The sequence below is a fragment of the Phocoena phocoena genome, chromosome 1 (genome assembly GCF_963924675.1).
Source record: "Phocoena phocoena chromosome 1, mPhoPho1.1, whole genome shotgun sequence".
NCBI lineage: Eukaryota > Metazoa > Chordata > Mammalia > Artiodactyla > Phocoenidae > Phocoena > Phocoena phocoena.
The window spans coordinates 84073992-84095547 of record NC_089219.1 but is presented as its reverse complement, the minus strand read 5'-3'; the positions used below and the strand labels follow the sequence as shown (position 1 = coordinate 84095547).

Genomic DNA, 21556 nt, shown 5'->3' with positions numbered 1-21556 from the left:
AGCACACAGTAAAATGCCAGTTAAGGATTATATAAGGGCCTTCAAGGGTTAGTATCCAAGGAGTCCTAGGAAGTGGCTTCATCCAGGAAAAGGTCTTGACTTAAATATATATAAAGTATACTTGACAAGGAAAAAAAAGTCTTGGCTATAATTCAGATATTTGGGTTCTACTGGCACAATTTCTGTCACCCATCCTACCCAACCTTCCAGAAGATCTTTAATGTTAAAGCATACAACCATCAGTCCTGGTGGCCACAGCTCTGTCTCTGGCCCAGACTAAGAATTCCCTTCCAACTTTGTCCTACCTTATCATGGGCAAACATGACGCCTGGGTCTCCCTGGCTCTTGCAGAAAAGCTTCATTTTTCTTTACCACGCTCATTAGGACTGAAGATTGTTGAACTCTGGTGGGAACAGCCTAGCTGCCAGGCTTCCTAGCAGCCCACCCTCCCAGGCAGCCCATGAGAGCATGAGAAGGTGACTTTTCTTTAGGAGGCTCTGGTAAGAGGTACACAGTTCATAGAGCCAGGATCACTGTTAAATCACTGCTTGGGTGTTAACTGTCAACTGTCTCACCACTGTCCCTGACCCGACCCCGGGTGCAACACATAACAGGTACTAGTAGAACTGAACTGAGAGCCTGCCCTCACCCCTGTTTACTTCAATCCCCAGAAGGCTCCCAGATGAGCCAGTATCATCCTGATTCTTATCTCTGTAGTTACTTGCAAATGCCCAAATCTGCCCCAACTTGCATTCCTCACCACCTTTCAAACACTTTCACTGCACCTCTGGACCTCCTGATCTGTATCTGCAAACTTCCTCTATATCTTCAACTTCTTTCTGAATGTCTTCTCCACTTTGCTGCATAAGCTGAACCCTTGCTCTCCCACATTTCCTCAATATGTTTCTCAAATAGTGGCCATTTGATTCTCACACCCCCACGGGAGGCGGGGAAAGTACCTCTCTTGACCCCATCACTGTTTCCAAACCACTTGTAGCTTTCTCCTTCTTTCCAAAACTCCAGCTCCTTTGAAGTTCTGGTCATGCAGTTGTACCACCCTGTATCAGCATCCCTAATGGGATACAGATGGCACACATGCATTAGGTTAATTTGAGGATGATTTACTAAAGGGACTGCAGCTGACCCTTGAACAACTCAGGGGTTAGAGGTGCCAACCTTCTGTGCAGTGGGGAATCCTAGCATCATTTATAGTCGGCCCTCCATATCCATGGTTCCTCCATATCTGTGGTTCCATCCACGGTTCCTGCATCCACAAATTCAACCAACCACAGATCATGCAGTCCTGAAGTATTTACTACTGAAAAAACTTCACGTATAAGTGGATGCCCAGAGTTCAACCTCGTGCGATTCAAGGGTCAACTGTATTTACAAAGGTGTGAATGAGGTAGGGAAGGCACAAGGGATCACACAGTGACTCAGGGTTAGTAACAACGGAACTGTTACCACCCCTAGCCTGAGGGAACAAGGAAAAGAAGCTCTGGGACCCAGAAGGAGAGAGATGTGTAGAGAAGGCCACACTGAAGAGCAGAAATCTTCAGTTCAGGGGCACAGCCTCTCTCCATCCAATTTGCTGAGGATCCCCCTTGGCCAAACCCAACCAGAACCAGAGAGCAAGGAAACCCATTGATTTAATCCAGGTTTGGGCTCCCATGGCACTGAGTGGGGTGGAGAAACATGGATCTGGAAGGACAAATGGAACATATCTAGCTTATCATCAATGCTCTTTTTGGTTGCTGTCATCTTTCAACCTCTCTTTGAAGACTTGAGTTCCTAGCTCATTTTCTTCCTCTCTACCCCTTAGTGACCCCTAATGATCTTTTTCATCCATTCCTATTGTCATACCCTAAATACTACCAACAGCAATAACACAATATTTACTTCAAGCATCTCACTCTCTGATCACCACCTCTTATATCTATAGTTCATTGACTCTAGTTTTTCATTGCAAGCTTTCAACTTTCTTTAGGCCTCCAGTCCACTGGCCTTATACTCTTCCACGATTCATCCACTGTCCCACCTCCACTCCCCTGTCTTCACTTTCCACTATGTCAAGAGGAAATTCCATGGACCTCACTCCCTTGAAAAGAACCTTCTCTCTTATGTAGTCACCTGTCAAAAATCTAACTGTGGTTAAACCCAACTGTCTGCCTTTTCCAGTGGGGGGAAAAGACATAAAATCACGCCGACTGGTTTCTCTCTATATTTGTTATCACAAGCTACAAATGGGCATCCCAGTCTGCCCAGAAATCCTCGGCTGATCCTGGTGAGTATGCCAATTACTCTTCAAGGTGATTATTTCATACCTTCTTTCTTCTTGAGCTTCTCATACTCTTCTGTACCCCCAGTCTCCACACCCTTATCTATTCACCGCCAATTCTACAAACCTCCCAGGACCTGCATCCATATCCCTGCCCTCCATTCTGTTACCGTGGAATAAGGGTCCCTCCTATCAAAGCCCAACTGCTCCCCTTGTGCTCAAGATTCCAACCCTTTTCATGTTTAAGATAAATGTTTTTTCTCACCTAAATCAATTTCCCTTTATTGGATCATTTTTAACATCAAATAAATATGTCATTAACTCCTATCTTAAAAAAAAAGTTTCCTTGATTACAAAGTCTCCCATATTTTCCATCCAATTTTTCCATTCCCCTCCAAAGAAAAACTTGAAATGACTGTCTACAGACACTGCTTCTCTTCATCTCCCATTCTCTCCTCTGCCCATTTCTATCTGCCTTCCACAACCACCCTTCCATGGTAATGCTGCTCCTGTTTAGATCCCCAGTGACTAATTTGTTCCCAAGTCACCTAATGCCACGTATCAGCAGCATATGACATAGCTAACTGCACTCCCATTCTTGAATCATTTTCCTCCTGTGGTTTTTGTGGACACCAATATCTCCTGATTCTCTTCCTATCTTCCTGGCTTTTTCTTCTCCATCTTCTTCGCTGGCCCAGTCTTCTTGACTAGACCTCTACATATTAATGACCCCAGACTCTTCTCTATCCTAAGCTATCCAATACATTAGCCATTGGCTAATGCCAATGTATTTAAATTTAAAATAATTTAAATGAGATAAAATTAAAATTCAGTTCCTCCATAGCACTAGCCACATTTCAAGTGCTCAGCAGGCCATGTGTCTAGTGGACAACATGGACACAAAACATTTCCATCATTGCAGAATCTTCTGTTGGACAGGACTGACCTAAATTCCCTCCCCAGGTGATGTCACCCAGTCCCATGGCTTTAAATACCATCTATATGCTGAATTCTAAACTTATACCTCTAGCTCTAACCCACACTTCAGATTTATACATAAACTGCCTATTTGACACAACTACTTGGATGTTTAACAGGTTATTCAAACTAACATCCAAAACAGAACACTTCATTTTCATCATCTCCTCCCCTTTCTCTGCTCACAAAACCTTGTTTCTCTTCCTGTCTGTCTAGTCTGAGCAAATGACACCATCCAGCCAGTTTTGAAGCCAAAAATCTAAGAGCCACTTTGATTCCCAATATCTAATCCGTCAACGAGTCTTACTGACTCTATCCATAAAATATATCTCAAATCTACCCTCTTCTACCTTCCACTGTCATCTTCCTCGTCTAAGGTTTTAGTGTGGACTACTACTGTCATACAAGATCCCCTGCACCTATATCTAGCACATAGCAGATGCTCATTAAATATGTTGACTAAATTAACAAGTACAATTCCATTCAATAGTGCAAACTCATCTTAATTTAAAAAATATTCATGAATAATACTTGTCACAGAAACTTTAGAAAATTGATTTAAGAAGATAATAAAATTCACTTCTCAGGCAGACTTTACATATGATTGGTATGGCTCAATACTATTATTCAGTTTATCCATTATTAATACATTTTCATGCTTTTCACACAGTATCATTTACCTCTGTGCATTTGTTAGCTGCACTGTCAGTGCAACTTACCTCCCCAAGAGAAATTTTAGTTGCTTCGTCCTGTTCAGTCCTGCCTTTTCTGATTAATCCAGTACATATTATTCACCTCTTAATTATATTCTGTGCCTGTCACAGCCCAGGACTCAGCTCACCCAGCAATTTGTGGGTGAATAAAACACTCCTGATTTATTGTGTTCAGGAGTGCCCAACTGTGTTCCTGTCTCCACCTGCCACCCAGCTCCTCCCTGCAGTCCTCAACTTCCTTGTCAGGAACACTGAACAGTTTGACCCTAGACTTAATTCAAAATAACTCAACCAATAACTCCAAACAATGTCTGCTATTCCACCCTCTTTGACTCTCTGCATTTACTGGCAGCCACTAAAATGCTTGATCACTCCCCATTCATTCCATCTACAACGAAGTGTGGTCAAACTGATATTTCGTACAGACACAGGTAATGACAGTAGTGAGGGGATGGGTACTAGGGAATGCAGGGGTATCTTTTGGGGCCTAGAGACTAACATTATTAATATGCCAAACATCTGCATTGCCTGTGTCAGTTTACAACACCAGCTCAGATGCATTACGTTTGCAGCAATCCAAACACTATTATTTGCCTACCCAGCAATGATCTTTCCTCCACCCTCCTCCAACATCCTCCTCTCCAAGAGAATGCCTGTTTTGTTCAGTACCCACCCTCCACCAAACAGCCAGGTACCACAGGTGAGTTGTATGTCATCCTCCCCCCTACCTCAGCCAGATTTGTGTCTTCCTTTTATGAAGGGGCAAGTGATATAAATTTGGCCAAAAGGAGTGAAAGTCTGCTGTGGGAGGTTCTGGAAAAGGTTTCCTCACTCTTAAAAAAAAGACCCAAGGACAAGATAACCTCTTGAAATCTGGAGACCGCCCTGCCTGGATGTAAATTTCTGAGACAACTAATGTCTTCTTCTAAAAGTATGATGGGAGACAGTCTTAGGCTGAAGTCATCGCTGGGAATGGCAGAGTGAGCAGATGAAATAAAACTACATCTTTTGTAATATTCTTAAGCTGTTTTTCATACTGCGCCAGAGGCCCTACCTCTGGACTTGCAACTATGTATTTAAGCCCAGGGGATTCTGATTCCATCAAAATTTGAGAAGCATTGACTTCTAAGCCCACAGTTATAAAATTTCTCCACCACTTACTAACACCATGCAGGATCTTAGTTCCCTGACCAGGGATGGAACCTGTGCCCCCTGCAGTGGAAGCGCCGAGTCCTAACCATTAGACTGCCAGGGAATTCCCCACTAGCTAACCTTAGGCAAATTATTTAACTTTTATAGAATCCTTTTCTTTACCTGTAAAGAGGGAAATAATATTCACCTTATAACGTTATTGTGAGGATATAGGGTTAAGAGGATTTGATAGAATACAGGAAGTATGTGAGGTCCATTAGCCAGAAAATGATGCTACAAAGTACCTAAATGTCTCCCAAACTTGCCTGCTGATAGAAATAGACTCATTGGTTAGAGGAGCTGATCTCAGTCCTCTCCCCTGGAGATTCTGATTCAGGAGCTCCCTATTGTACCCTGAGAGGCTGCATTTTTTATATATATATAAATTTAGTTATTTTATTTTATTTTTGGCTGCGTTGGGTCTTCGTTGCTGCGTGCGGGCTTTCTTTAGTTGTGGCTAGCAGGGGCTACTCTTCATTGCAGTGCGCGGGCTTCTCATTGTGGTGGCTTCTCTTGTTGCGGAGCACGGGCTCTAGTCGCCCGGGCTTCAGTAGTTGTGGCACGTGGGCTCAGTAGTTGTGGCTCGCGGGCTTAGTTGCTCCGCGGCATGCGGGATCTTCCCGAACCAGGGCTCAAACCCATGTCCCCTGCATGGGCAGGCGGCTTCTTAATAACTGCACCACCAGGGAAGCCCATGGCTGCATTTTTAAAAGCACATTCTAGGATCTAAGCAAGTTTGAAAATCAAGGAAGTTTGAATTTGGCAAAGGAATACATGGCGTAAGTTGCTATGCAGCAGCAGTCAGGGCTTCCAGTTTCTAAATCTACATCTGCCACTATTTCACTTGAGCAAGCTGTTTCACCTTTCTGGACTTGTTTACTCATCTGTATACTTGTCCTATCTAACCCACAGGTCCATTGGGGACTGAAGGCAAATTACACTTGGGGTGAAGGGGCTTCTCTAATCCCAGCCTTTTTATATTGCTACAATGTGTATTAAGTAAACATAAAAATAAGCAAAATTGGGATTGGGGGAGGTGTTGCCTTTGCGGTAAAATTAACTGAATAGGACGATTATTTCTCTATCTCACTACCTTGAGCCACTGAACTTCCACTGCTCTCAGGAACATGGTGTAACTTGAGGTGATCACCCTCAGCTGGCTACTCTGGTCACACTGAGATCTGTGAAAAAGACTAGAAAAATTAAAAATATGAGTGCCTGGGAAAGAGGAGAATTGGATGAGAACTCGAAATTCAATTTTTTGTACTAAGGTACCTTTCACTGACAAGCACCTTCAGTAGCTGTGCAACAGAAACATTTCCCTTGGCACCAAAAAAAAAAAAAAAAAAAAAGGCGACGTATGCCACTGGCCTCAGGTGGAATTCACCAAGTTGGTTAATTCGGAACACCTGCTAACTTGTTAGGTCCTTTTTAGGGCGCCCAGCTGGCCTCACCTCCTCACGAATCGAAACCAAAACTCCTCCAGCGCTTTAATCCGCGAATTTCAGTTTACGCATGGGCTGTACGTGCGCAGAATCCCGCGGGGCACCCAGCGGGGTGGTCAAAGGCCAGGTTTCCGCCTCCGGCCCTGAACTCCACCCACCGCCAACAAGCCCCGCCCACCAAGAGGCTCACACTTCGAGTTTGGGTCTCCGCAGCGCCCGTAGTTTTGAACTTTCACCGCTCCTGCGGCCGGCGCCGGGGAATAGCACGCATGCGTCTTGTCTTCGAATGGGTGGCACCCTTATCCTCGCGGCGGCGGCAGGAGCCGTGGCTGTGCTGCTGGCAGTGCGGCTGTGGGTAGTGCTGCGTCCCCGCGCCGCTGTGCCCCGGCGGTCTCTCAGCCTCTTGGTGGTGGCTGGGTCCGGTGAGTATCCGGGCGGTGACTGGCGGGCTCGGGTCGGGTACTACAAACCCCAGAGGCCACCGCGGCGCTGTTCGCAGGACCCCAAGCGCTTTGTGCAGAGTTGCATGCTGAGATTTGTAGTTTCTCTGCGGGACTGGAGCGAGTCAGCCCCGGCTGGGCAAAATGATGGTCTGTTGTTGATGTGGCCCAGACCGCGTCTTTAATAACAAATGAGTTACTTACACTTGTCTGTAATTAAGCGTCTCTGTAGCGTATATTTTTCTAACAAATTATTAGTGAACAGAGAGGACACAGAAGCCCGTGATGCTAACATGCAATTTGCCTGAATAAAAACTGCTTTGCATTATTAATCTAGGCATTTGGGATTTAATTTAGGAATCACGAATACTACATGATAAGCGAGACAAAGCGAATTGTCACATTTATAAATATACATACACAAAACCCACGAGTATAGAAACAATTACCAACTAACGGGAGAACAATACACACTTCAGGATATTGTGCCGGGGCGGGGGGGGGGGGGTGGGTGGGTGGGTGGGTGAACAACAACCTGTGCAATCAGGTAATACAATCCAAACGGAGTGGGCCAGCTCTGTAGGCGTACCGCTTTAAATGGACAGCTCTGACAGAGCGATACATATACATGCTGTGTACATTCAGAAATGCCAGGAGATTGCATCCGGATAGCATAATATTTATAGGTATTAGCAAATGGTCTAAACTTATGTTCACGTGTAATTCATTACTTTATTCACTTAATGTATTTTGAGCCATAGGGGAGGTCAGGCACTAAGCTAAGCCCTGGAAATAACAAAACTGACGAATACGACTTGACGTGGAGTGCTGACTATGTCCCAAGCAGTGTGAAAGCTGTGAGGACACAGCAGTGAATGAAATGGAGAATAGAAAACGAAAAGCAGAATGGGTACTTGCCACAATAAGTGCTATAACCTGGGAAGTTAACACTGCTATGGAAGTTCACGCTGGGCGCCACTTTTTCTGAACTTGAGACAGGAAGCTCCTGGAAGTCGTGATGTCTAAACTGAGACTTGAAAGATGACTAAGAAGTGGCCAGACAAGGGGGAGCTGGCTTTGAGGGCTGGGAGGGTGTGAAAAGAAGGCCATAGCACTTGGGATGACCAGAGGTGCGAGGGCACTATTGTACTGAGTTGGATGTGGGGAGGCAAGCCCCATGCAGATCGTGGAAGGGTATTTTAAACCCTGCTCTACAGAGCTGTTGGCACTACTCCACTGCTTCCTACCATGCAGAGGTTAGGACCATGTGCCTCTAAATGAACATAACACCAGAGTTGAATCACATCTCTGCCACTTACTAATTTGGTGATCTTGTGCAAATTAGTTAACCTCACTGAGCCTTCTGTTTCCGGTTTGAAAAATGTGGGTTAGGAAGAGGCGAGGAGAAAGGAAGTTGCATTTTCATCAGAATTGTCAGGTAAAGCCTCCCTGGGGAGATGACAGATACCCAACAGCAAGGAGGCCAGAGTGGCTGGAGTAGACTGAGTAAGGGGAGAAGAAGCAGATGAGGTCCAAGAGGTAACAATAAGGGTCAGCTTACAAAAAGGCTTTTATTTCATATGAGAAGGGGAGCCCTTGGAGGGTTTTGAGCAGAGGTAAATAATTTGATCAACTCTTTTTAAGAAGATCAGTCTAGAGGCTGTGTTGAGAGTAGACTCAAGTGGACACTTGAATGGACAAGTGCAGAGGGGGGAACAGACCAGGAAGCTTTGGTCATAATCCACGTGAGAGTGATGTGGTTTGGAGCAGGGTGCTAGCAAAAGAGGTGGTGAGAAGTGATTGGATTCTGGATGTACTTTAAGATAGAACTGAGAAGATTTCATTCCCAAAGGATAAGTCTTAATAAAAAAGTAAAATGCAAGATGAAGCTCTTATTATTTATTTATTCAGTCACAAAGTTAATTTTTCAAAGAATGTATTCAGTTTCCTTTTAAGGGAAAAGGGTTTCCTTTTAAGGAAAAAAGACAAGACTGTTAAAGCAAGTAAAATGAAGTTTTAATAGCAGTGGAAGATGTATATGTTCGGATTTATCTGTAATTGTTCCAGCTCTGAAAACAAGTACCTACTTTGCAAACCACCACACTTTTTCAAAGTTAAAAACAAAAATGATAAAATGAGTATAAGATGTGTAAATTACTTGCCCTACATAAGAAGATGGCTGACAAGTTACAAAGTTAAAGCATGATTCTAATTCCTGTTATACTTACTCTCTGATGACTTTATTTCTATATCTAATTCCTTCTGGGATCTAGAGAGTAATCGTTCCCTTTCTACTATAAGAAAATATATGCGTTTGGAGAAAACACATAATTTGTTTGATTGTCCTATATGTTCACTGTATCGCTATTGAAAGCTTTCTTGCAACAGTAAGGGAGGTGAGTGGGGGGAGCTTTGTAGTGTGACCAGAGACAAGGAAGAGGTAACAAATGAGATGAACACAGAGAATGTTAAAGACATCAACCTGGCTGAGGCCAGGGGATCGTGCAGTTAAATTAAATAGGTATGATAGGGCCCATTCTTAAGGAGTTTGATGGCTTTGCTTAATTGGTATATAGTTAATGTAATAGGTACATGTTCCTTTGGGTTTTTTCCCCCGAAGGAAACCTCAGTGAACGCAGTTGGTTTTTAAATCCATGGTTTTAAAATTAAAGTATGGAAATTTTGGAGATTGTACGATTTCAGAAATTGAACACACAGTTGTTGGGTGAAGCGTGTAAATATTTGAGACCTCTGTTAGGTCTAAGACCTCTGTTAGGAGCTGTTGAACAAAAGTCTTCCTTAGGAAGATCTGAGCCCTGGGAGTCAGTGCTCATGCCTCCCTGATGTTACTTCGCAACACAGAAACCTTCAGCAACTGTCTTCCCATTTTCCAGCCTACTTTCCTGACCTTACTTCACTCTCCTCTTTCTTCCCAGTGTTCCCACCATGCCTTGATCACCCATCCCAGATCTTACCTTCTCCTGTCCTAATAATCCCACCCCCACCCAGTGGCCTCCCTACTCATATCTGTCCATTAGCTGCACCTTTCAAGTCATTTCAGCCTTTACCAGGGATCTCCTCTATGCTTAAGACATTGTTTTTTCATAACCTTTTGCTTGTTCCCTCCCCCAGACCCCATTTTAATTTTTCTTGCTGTCTTGCGTCACTCTTTGTATATCTGTGTGTCTTGTCCCTTCCGCACCAGACTTCTTCTTTTTTTTTTTTTTGCGGTACGTGGGCCTCTCACTGTTGTGGCCTCTCCCGCTGCGGAGCACAGGCTCCGGACGCGCAGGATCAGCGGCCATGGCTCACCGGCCCAGCCGCTCCGCGGCATGTGGGATCCTCCCGGACCGGGGCACGAACCCGTGTCCCCTGCACTGGCAGGCAGACTCCCAACCACTGCGCCACCAGGGAAGCCCCCCACCAGACTTCTTGATAACAGGATCTGTGTCTTCTACTTCTTTGTACCTTCCTCAGGTAGTACAGTAGCACAACCTACTGCTGGTGCTGATTTTATTCTTATACATTTATTATCCTCTTCCCCCATTAAAGGTAGTATTTATACAAGGGCATAGATTATCATTTCCAAATATTCCTTCTGTGTTTTGAGAAATACACAAAGCATAGTATTAGTATAATGTAGTCAGATGGATGTGTCCATTACCGGTTTCTGAATCTCAAGCCTTCCAATATTTTTTTTCCAGGTGGGCATACCACTGAGATCCTGAGGCTGCTTGAGAACTTGTCCGATGCTTACTGTCCTAGACATTATATCATTGCTGACACTGATGAAATGAGTGCCCATAAAATAAATTCTTTTGAAGGAAATCGAGCTGATAGAAACCCCAGTGCTATGGTAAGTGGTAATTTCTATGTCTAAGAAAAGTTACAAGTTATGTATTGAATTTAATTTTCTCTAGAAACAAGCTCATGACCCTTCAGTGCCCTGCTCACACAATGCAGTCAACTGTTTATTGCTGATGAAATATAGTTCTTTTACTACCCAAATATAGAAACTTCTTTAAAATAAATCTTCAAATCAAAATGGTTGCTTGATTTCTTATATTCTCTTCTATTATTTAAATAGAGAAAATTGTTTCTCAGTAATTCCAACTGTGAAAATTGTTTTATTTATACTTACAGAAAGCATCCAGTTCACGTGCTTCTTGGTTCTTCGTTAAAGTTCTTTATCAGTGTATTACGTGTATTGATAATTTGATTTATCTATTGGTACTTCTTATTCTTCCAATCGTATCTGTACCTGCCTTTAAAATTACTTCTCTGCTCCTGGTTGCTCACTTCGTTTTAGCATGATAGCAGAATTTGGGATAAATTGAAAAAAGTGGAACTACTTAATCAGGAAGGAAACTAGTGCTGTTCCTTGTTAGATCGTCTCCATCCATCCCTCTCTCTGGTACCTGCCCAGCCACAGGGCTCCAACAGGTAGTTCAGGAGTGGACAGGCCACCCAGCTCAGGCCACTCAAAGTGTTCCTCCAGGCTTTTTGGACTTGGGGACCCAGAAAATGAAAGTAGTCTTTCTTCAGGGGTTCAGCTCTGTAAAAGAAAACTTGGAAGCTGCCGGCAGTCATGTTTTCACCTGCTGGCTAAAGACAGACTGCAGCTAGAGAAAAGAATGAAGTTCATCCACAGGAAGAACAAGATGGGAAACCAGATGGTGACTCCTGCCTTCATTGACTCCAGAGCTGCCTCCATATGGGCCTTGTCTTGGTGGTTCTTATGTTTCTTGGAAGTCAGGATGCACTAATATAACTCATCCTCCACTGACCTTTTTAGGTAGTTAAAGCCTGCTTTAGTTACGTTTTGTTCACTTATAAACATGATCCCTCAATAACGCACTACTAAACTGTGTTCTTGGAAAATCCACATCAAACAATCTTGGAATGCTCTGATGACTATTCAGCCCTAGCGAAATAAGTGGTATGTTTTTTCTTTGTGGGAGATGAGCCAAAATGCTTCATTTCTGTTTCAGGACTCAATACTGTATAGTTTCCTAGGGCTACTGTAACAAAGTACTACACACAGGGTAGCTTGAAATAAGAGAAATTTATTCTTTAATGGTTCCGGAGGCTAGAAGTCCAAAATTAAGGTGTCAGCAGGGCCGTGTTCTCTTTGGAGGCTCTGGGGTGAATCCTTCCTCACCTCTCCCTAGCTTCTGATGGTGGCCAGCAGTCCTTGGCATTTTCTGGCTTGTGTCAGCATTACTCTCGTCTCTCCCTGCATTGTCACAGGGCCATTCCTGTGTCTGTCTTCACAGGCCCTTCTTATAAGGACACCAGTCATTGGATTGAGGGCCCACCCTATTCCAGTACGACCTCATCTTAACTTGATTACATCTACAAGACCCTATTTCCAAATAGTCACTTTCATAGGTTCCAGGTGGACATGGCTTTTTTTTTTTTTTTTTTTTTTTTTTGCGGTACGCGGGCCTTTCACTGTTGTGACCTCTCCTGTTGCGGAGCACAGGCTCCGGACACGCAGGCTCCGCGGCCATGGCTCACGGGCCCAGCCGCTCCGCGACATGTGTGATCTTCTCAGACCGGGGCACGAACCTGTGTTCCCTGCATTGGCAGGCGGACTCTCAACCACTGCGCCACCAGGGAAGCCCCCCACATAGATTTTTAAATTAGCTTTGAAAAATTCACAAAGAACTCTGTTGGGATTTTGGGTTGAATTGAATTGAATCTGTCCATCAGTTTCAGGAGAACTTACATCTCTTTGATGATTATCTTCCTATCTGGAAACATCACCTTTCTCTCCATTACAGTATTTAGATCTCCTTTAATGCTTTTCAGTAACATTTCTAATTTTCTTCGTAAGAGTCTGGCATATCTTTTGTTGTGTTTATTTCTACGTACCTTGTATTCTTTTATTATTGTTGTAAGTGGTATAACTTTTAATAATATTTCCTGTGTTGCAATATATAGAAATACAATTGATTTTTATAAAGTGATCTTATAAGAACCACCTGGCTACACTCTAATCCTAATTTGTACACTTTTGTGTTCTTAATGAAGATAATCTTATCATCTACAAGTAGTAATAATTGTGATTCTTTCTTTGTAATCCTTACATCGTTTAGTGCTTTTTTTCTCATTTTGTTATTAGAACTTCCGGAACGGTAATGAATAGGAGCCGTGTAGTGGCCATCTTTGCATGCTTTCTGCTTTAAAAAATGTGTTGAGTTTTATTTTAAATAATAGTTAGTTGTTGATTTTTATCAAATGTCTCCTCTGCATCTGAGATGATCTTATAATTTTTCCAACTTTTTCTGTTTATATGGACAATTACATGGTTATGAACTAGTCTTGAATTCCTGGAATAAACCCAGTTTGTTCATGGTGCATTGTATTTTAATGCATTGCTGGATTTGATTTGCAAACATATCATTTAGGATTTTTTTGTTTATGTTCGTGACGGAGATTGCCCTGTATTTTTCCTTTCTCATGCTGTTCTTTAGTTTTGGTATCAAGGTTACACTAGTCTCATTATGTGAGTTGTAGGGTATACACAACTTTTTGCTCTTTGGGGGAATTTGTATAAGTACGGAATTAATTGTTTTAAGTTTCTTTTTCTTACAATATTATTAACTGCAGTCACCATGCTGTATTGCATCCCTATGACTTCTTTATTTTATAACTGCAAGCTTGCGGCTTTTGACCCCTTCACCTATTTCCCTCACCCCCAATGCCCCACCTCTGGTAACCACCAAATCTGTTCTCTATATCTGTGAGCTTGGGTTTTTTGTTTTCTGGTTTTTTTAGATTCCACATATAAGTAAGATCATATTGTATTTGTCTTTCTCTGTCTGACTTATTTCACTTAGCATAATGCCCTCAGGGTCCATCAAGGTAGTCACAAAGGGCAAGATTTCCTTCTTTTTTAAGGCTGAATAATATTCTGGTGTGTGTGTGTGTGTGTGTGTGTGTGTGTGTGTGTGTGTATGTATCAATCACATTATATTCAGTATTTATCCATTCATCCATTGGTAGACACTTAGGTTGTTTTCATGGTTTGCCTATTGTAAATAATGCTTCAATGAACTTGGGGTAGTGTATATCTTCTTGAGTTAGTCTTTTCATTTTCTTTGGATAAGCATCCAGAAGTGGAATTGCTGGATTATATAGTAGTTCTATTTTTAATTTTTTGAGGAACCTCCATACTGTTTTCCATAGTGACCACACCAACAGCGTACAAGGGTTCCTTTTTCTCCACATCCTTGCCAACACTTACTATCTCTTGTTCATTGTGTGCGTGTGTGTGTGTGTGTGTACCACATCTTCATCCATTCATCTGTTGATGGACACTTAGGTTGCCTCCATATCTTGGCAATTGTAAATAATGCTGCTATAAACATTGGGGTGCATGTATCTTTTTGACTTAGTGTTTTTGTTTTTTTCAGATATATACCCAGGAGTGGAATTGCTGGGTTTATAGTAGTTCTATTTTTAGTTTTTTGGGAAACCTCATACTGTTTTCCACAGTAGCTGCACCAATGTACTTCCCACCAACAGTGTAGGAGGGTTCTTTTTTCTCCACATCCTCACCAACAAATGTTATTTGTGTTCTTTTTGATGATAGCCATTCTGACAGGTGTGAGGGGATATCTCATTGTGGTTTTGATTTGCATTTCCCTCACGATTAACGATGTTGAGCATCTTTTGATGTGCCTGTTGGCCATCTGATGTCTTCTTTGGAAAAATGTCTATTCAGACCTTCTGCCCATTTTTTAATCAGGTTGTTGGACTTTTTTTTTTGATGTTGTTATATGAGCTGTTTATATATTTTAGATATTAACCCCTTATTAATCATATCATTTGCAAATATTTTCTCCCATTCAGTAGGTTGTCTTTTCATTTTGCTGATGGTTTCTTTTGATGTGCAAAAGCTTTTAAGTTTAATTAGGCTCCATTAGTTTATTTTTGCTTTTGTTTCCATTGCTTTAGGAGACAGATCCATAAAAATAGTGCTAAAATTTATGTTGGAGTCTTCTGCCTATGTTTTCTTCCAGGAGTTTTATGGCTTCTGGTCTTACATTTAGGTCTTTAATCCGTTTTGAGTTTATTTTTTCTACATGGTGTTAGAGAATGTTCTGATTTCATTCTTTTACATGTATCTGTCCAGTTTTCCTAGTGCCACTTATTTAAGATACTGTCTTTTCTTCATTGTGTGTTCTTGCCTCCTTTGTCCTAGATTAATTGACCATAAGCGCATGGGTTTATTTCTGGGATCTCTGTTCTGTTCCATGGATCTGTGTGTCTGTTTTTGTGCCAGTACCATACTCTTGATTACTATAGCTTCATGGTGTTGTCTGAAGTCAGGAAGCATGATTCCCCCAGCTGTGTTCTTTTTTCTCGAGATTGTTTTGGCTATTTGGAGTCTTTTGTGTTTCCATACAAATTTTAAAATTATTTGTTCTAGTTCTGTGAAAAATGCCTTTGGTATTTTGATATATATTACATTGAACCTGTAGATTGCCTTGGGTAGCATGGTCATTTTAAGATTATTAGTTCTTCCAGTCTGTGAACATGGTATATCTTTCCATCTGTTTGTGTCATCTTCAATTTCTTTCATCAGTGTCTTACAATTTTCCAAGTACAGCTCTTTTACCTCCTTAGGTAGATTTATTCCTAGGTATTTTGTTCTTTTTGATGCAATTGTAAATGAGATTGTTTCCTTAATTTCTCTTTCTGATAGTTCATTGTTAGTGTATAGAAATGCAGCAGATTTTTGTATATTAATTTTGTATCCTGCAATTTTACCAGGTTCATTGATGAGCTCTAGTAGATTTTTGGTGGTGTCTTTAGGATTTTTTAATGTATCATGTCATCTACAAACAGTGCCAGTTTTATGTCTTCCTTTCCAATTTGGATTCCTTTTACTTCTTTTTCTTCTCTGGCTGTGGATAGGATTTCCAATACTATGTTGAATAAAAGTGGTGAGAGTGGGCATTCTTGTCTTGTTCCTAATCTTAAAAGAAATGCTTTCAGCTTTTCACCATTGAGTATGATCTTAGCTGTGGACTTGTCATATACGGCCTTTATTATGTTGAAGCATGTTCTCTCTGTGCCCACTTTCTGGAGAGTTTTTATTGTAAATGGATGTTGAAGTTTATGAAAAGGTTTTTTCTGCATCTGTTGAGATGATTGTATGGTTTTTATGCTTCAGTTTGTTAATGTGGTATATCACATTTATTTATTTGCGGAGATTGAAAAATCCTTTCATCCCTGGGATAAATTCCACTTGATTGTGGGGTATGATCCTTTTAATGTACTGTTGAAGTCGGTTTGCTAGTGTTTTGTTGAGGATTTTTGCATCTATGTTCATCAGTAATGTTGACCTGTAATTTTCTTTTTTGTAATATCTGTGTCTGGTTTTGGTGTCAGGGTGATGCTGACTTAATAGAATGAGTTTGGATGTGTTCCTTTCTCTGCAGTTTTTTGGAATAGTTTGAGAAGGATAGGTGTTGACTCTTCTCTAAATGTTCAGTGGATTTCACCCGTGAAGGCTTCTGGTCCTGGACTTTTGTTTGTTGGGAGGTATTTTTGTTATTGATTCAATTTAATTACTGGTAATTGGTCTGTTCATATTTGTATTTCTTCCTGATTCAGTCTTGAAGGATTATGTATTTTAAGGAATTTGTCCATTTCTTCTAGATTGTCCATTTTACTGGTATATAGTTGTTCGTAGTCTCTTATGATCCTTTGTATTGCTGTGGAGTCAGCTGTAACTTCTTTTTTATTTCTGATTTTATTGATTGGGGCTCACTTTCTTTTTTTCTTAATGAGTCTGGCTAAAGGTTTATCAATTTTATTTATCTTTTCAAAGAACCCCCTCTTAGTTTCCTGGATCTTTTCTATTGTCTTTTAGTCTCTATTTCATTTACTTCTGCTCTGATGTTTATGATTTCCTTTTTCTACTATCTTTTGGGTTTTGTTTTTCTTTTTCTAGCTCCCTTAGGTATAAGGTTAGATTTTTTATTTGAGATTTTTCTTGTTTGCTGAGATAAGCTTGTATTACTGTAAATGTCCCTCTTAGAACTGTTTTTGCTGCATCCCATAGATTTTGGATCATTATGTTTTCATTTTCATTTGTCTTCAGGTATTTTTTTTATTTCCTCTTTGATTTCTTCAGTGGTCCATTGGTTGTTTCATAGCATAATATTTAGCCTCCATGTGTCTGTGTGTTTTGCAGTTTTTTTCTTGTAGTTGATTTTTAGTCTCATAGCATTGTGGTCAGAAAAGATGCTTGATATGGTTCCAGTTTTCTTAAATTTACCAAGGCTTGTTTTGTAGCAAACCATGTAATACATCCTGGAAAATGTTTCATGCACACTTGAAAAGAATGTGTATTCTGCTGCTCTTGGATGGAGTGTTCTATATATATAACTATTAAGTCCATTAGTTCTGTTGTGTCATTTAAAGCTAGTGTTTCCTTATTGATCTTCTGTCTGGATGATCTGTTCATTGATGTGAGTGAGGGGTTAAAGTCCCTTACTGTTATTGTTACTGTTGATTTCTCCCTTTGTGTCTGTTAATATTTGCTTTATGTATTTAGGTGTGCCTATGTTGGGTGCATATGTACTTACAATTGTTATATCTTCTTCTTGGGTCGCTCCCTTGATCATTATGTCATGCCCTTCTTTGTCTCTTGTAACAGTCTGTATTTTAAAATCTATTTTGTCTGCTATAAGTATTGCTACCCCAGCTTTCTTTTGATTTCCATTTGCATGGAATACCTTTTTCCATCCCCTCAGTTTCAGTCTGTGTGTGTCTTTAGATCTGAAGTGAGTCTCTTGTAGGCAGCATATATATGGGTCTTGTTTTTGTATTCATTTAGGCACTCTGTGTCTTTGGCGCATTTAGTCCATTTACATTTAAAGTAATTATTGATATGTATGCTCTTATTGCCATTTTGTTCGTTGTTTTGGGGTTCTTTTTGTAGGTCTTTCTTGTTCCTTTCTTCTTTTGTCCTCTTGTGATTTGATGATTATCTTTAGTATTAGATTCTTTTTTCTTTTGTATGTGATATATATGATTATGATTGTGATACGATTGTTTTAAGTTTCTGATCTCTTAATTTCAAATGCATTTTAATGCATTTGTACTCTCCTCCCCTCATGATTACTGTTTTGGATATCATATTTTACAAATAATTGTTTTGTGTATCCCTTAACTGCTTATTGTGGATATAGATGGTTTTTACTACTTTTGTCTTTTAACCTTCCTGCTAGCTTTGTGCATAGATAATTTCCTACCTTTACTGTATGTCTGCTTTTACCGATGAGCTTTTTCCATTCATATTTTCATGTTTCTAGTTGTGACCTTTTCTTTTTTGCCTAGAGAATTTCCTTTAACATTTCTTATATAGCTGGTTTGGTGGTGCTTTTTTTTTTTTTTGCGGTACGCGGGCCTATCACTGTTGTGGCCTCTCCTGTTGTGGAGCACAGGCTCCAGATGCGCAGGCTCAGTGGCCATGGCTCACGGGCATAGCTGCTCTGCGGCATGTGGGATCTTCTCAGACTGGGGCACGAACCCATGTCCCCTGCATCGGCAGGCAGACTCTCAACCACTGCGCCACCAGGGAAGCCCCCTGGTGGTGCATTTTAACAATATTAATTTTTCTAATCCATGAGCACAGAATATCTTTCCATTTATTAGTGTCTTCTATAATTTCTTTCATCAGTGTCTTATAGTTTTCAGTGTGCAAGTCTTTCACCTCCTTGCTAAATTTATTCCTAGGTATTTTATTCTTTTTAATGCAGTTGTAAATGGTATTGTTTTCTTAATTTCTCTTTCTGATAATTTGTTAAAAGTGTGTAGAAATGCAACAGGTTTTGCCTGTTGAATACAACAGGTTTTTGCCTGTTGATTTTGTATCCTCCAACTTTACTGAATGTGTCTGTTAGTTCTAACAGTTTTTTGGTGTAGTGTTTAGGGTTTTCTATGTATAATATCATGTCATTTACAAATAGTGACAATTTACTTCTTCCTTTACAATATTAAGTTTTGTATAACTTGTCTATAACACTACCTGGCCCTGATGTGTTCTTTTTGTTATGGTTATAGGACTTTGCAGGATTTCTGTTTCTTTTTAAATCAGTATAACTTAAGATATTTTTCTAGGAACATATTTAATTTTGGTAACCTTGAAAACGTATTGGCATTAATATTTTCAAAATATTCTCTTGCTATTTTTTGTAATCTGTGCTATAGTGTTTGTGCGGTATGTCTTTTTCCATCTCTTTTGACTTTTGTTTGTCATTATGTTTTAACTGTGTCTTTTATAAATGACATAAAGCACAATTTTAAAATTCAAAACTGAGAATCATTGTCCTTTAACAAGCATGTTTGGTATCTGTACATTTATTTTGATTACTAATATATTAGATTTATTTCTACTATTTTATTTGATTCTTTCTATTTACCATACTTTTCTTCGATGTTTTTTTCCTTTTCTGTCTTCTTTTTGGATTAATTTAGCTTTCATTGTCCTCCCTTTTCCCCTTCTCCTAGAATGGAAATTATTCTCTTATCTTAGCCATTTTCCTTAAACTGTTAACATGGATATCCACCTTAAAGTCAAAAACTTAGTATCTCCAGCCTCCTTCTGAAAAAAAAAAGCTTTTAGAATGTTTTAACTGTGAGGACCTCCTCCCATCGTATTATTTTATTGTTTAGTGTTTTGGTTCTACCTTGTTTTTATTCCACTTAAATTACTTATTACTATTATTGTTTTATGCAGTTAGTAATTATTTAGATTTATGTAGTATTTTCTTTCCTTACCCTTACTGCTTCTTTCTTTTGGATCCAATGGTTTTTTTTTTTTTTTTTTTTTTGCGGTACGCGAGCCTCTCACTGTTGTGGCCTCTCCCGTTGCGGAACACAGGCTCCGGACGCGCAGGCTCAGTGGCCATGGCTCATGGGCGCAGCCGCTCCACGGCATGTGGGATCTCCCCGGACCGGGGCACGAACCCGTGTCCCCTGCATCAGCAGGCGGACTCTCAACCACTGCACCACCAGGGAAGCCCTCCAATGTCTTTTTCCCAGAAATATATATTTTGTTAGTTCTTTCGTGGAAGGTCTGTAAGTGATTTATTCTTTCCATGTTTTTTGTTTGCCTGAAAATATGTTTTCGTTTTGCCCTCCTTTGACTGCATTCTGTGTTTAGAATTCTAGTTTGAATTTTTTCCTTCGTAATTGTGAATTTAACATTTATTCATTTTTTTAAGACAAGTATTTATTGAATTCCCACTGGTGCTAGTGATACGGTAGTGAATAGAATACAAATATCTCTGCCCTTGTGGTGACTATATTCCAGTGGGGGGATAGTAAACAAGATAATTAAATAAAATGTATAATATGTTAATGATAAATGTTGAGGAGAGGAATAGAGTAGGGAAAGGGAATGGAGAGTACTGAGGAGTTGAAGGGAGGTTTCAGTTTTGGGTAGAGTGGCTGGGAAAGGTGACATTTGAACAAAGACTTGAAGAAGGTGAGCTGTAAAGCAAACTGAGGGAAGAGAATTCTTGAACAGGAAGCAATAACTGCAGCGCAGGGCCCTGAGGTGGGGCTGTGCCTGGCATGTTTATAGAATAGCAAGGAGATCAGTGTGGCCAAAGCAAAGTAAGCGAGAGAAAGCTGAGTAGGTTATGAGGCCATGGAGGTCAAAGTGAGGATAATGGGGTCAGAGTTTTTAAGACCTTTTGGTCCATTTTTAGTCTTAGATTTTTTCCCCATGAGTGACGTGGGGAACCATTGGGAGTGTATAGGTAGGGGAGTGATAATCATCTGACTTATATTTTAATAGGATCATTTGGGCTGCTGGATAAACTCAAAAGGAGAAGGGCAGAGCAAGGAAAGGAGTTTGGGAGCTATTGTAGTAATTCAGGTGAGAGACCAACATGGCTTGGACCAGGATGGCAAGAGTGGATGTGTTGGGAAGTAGTGAGATTCTGGACATATTTTGAAGGAAGAGCTAATAGGATTTCCTGGCAGATAAGGTGTGAGGTGTGGGGGTGGAAATGAGGAGTGAAGAATGACATTTCAGATTTTTGGCCTAAGCTACCAGGAAAATAGAGTTGCCATTCATTTACATGAGGAAGATTATCTGAGGGAGCAGGAGGGCCAATGTGGGATGTCTGTAACCATATAAACAAGGATGTGGACTGTGCAGTTGGATATATGAGTCTGAAGTTGAGGAGGGAGGCTGGTCTGGAATATGAATTTTGGAGTCATCTGTGTTTAAATGGTAGTACTTAAAACAGGAAACTATGAGATCACCCAGGGATTGAATGTAGTTAGGAAATAGAAGACGACTGAGAACTGAGCCCAAAGCGCTCTAGCTTTCAGGGGAGCTGTTACTGTCCTGGAAATATCGACTGCCAATTTATTGTTCCTCTGTATGCCTCTCCTCCAGAACTGGGGGCGGGTGCGGGGGGAGCACTCAAACTCCAGCTCTAGGTTTCTGGCATCATTGTCTTCCTCCCAAAC

At 40.7% G+C, this 21556-nt stretch overlaps 1 protein-coding gene across 2 annotated transcripts in view; it reads left to right on the top strand.

Annotated features, from left to right (window-relative positions):
• The first annotated feature begins 6775 nt into the window (after nt 1-6775).
• The window catches only part of ALG14 (ALG14 UDP-N-acetylglucosaminyltransferase subunit), a 104405-nt gene continuing 89624 nt past the window's right edge, over nt 6776-21556 (top strand). Inside the window, exons 1-2 of one of the 2 annotated variants that reach the window (XM_065895686.1) lie at nt 6776-7027; nt 10750-10901. In XM_065895686.1, coding sequence (XP_065751758.1) covers nt 6892-7027; nt 10750-10901 — 288 coding nt within the window. In that variant the 5' untranslated portion in view covers nt 6776-6891. The remainder of the gene's footprint in view (nt 7028-10749; nt 10902-21556) is intronic. The other variant, XM_065895682.1, reaches the window with a different exon arrangement.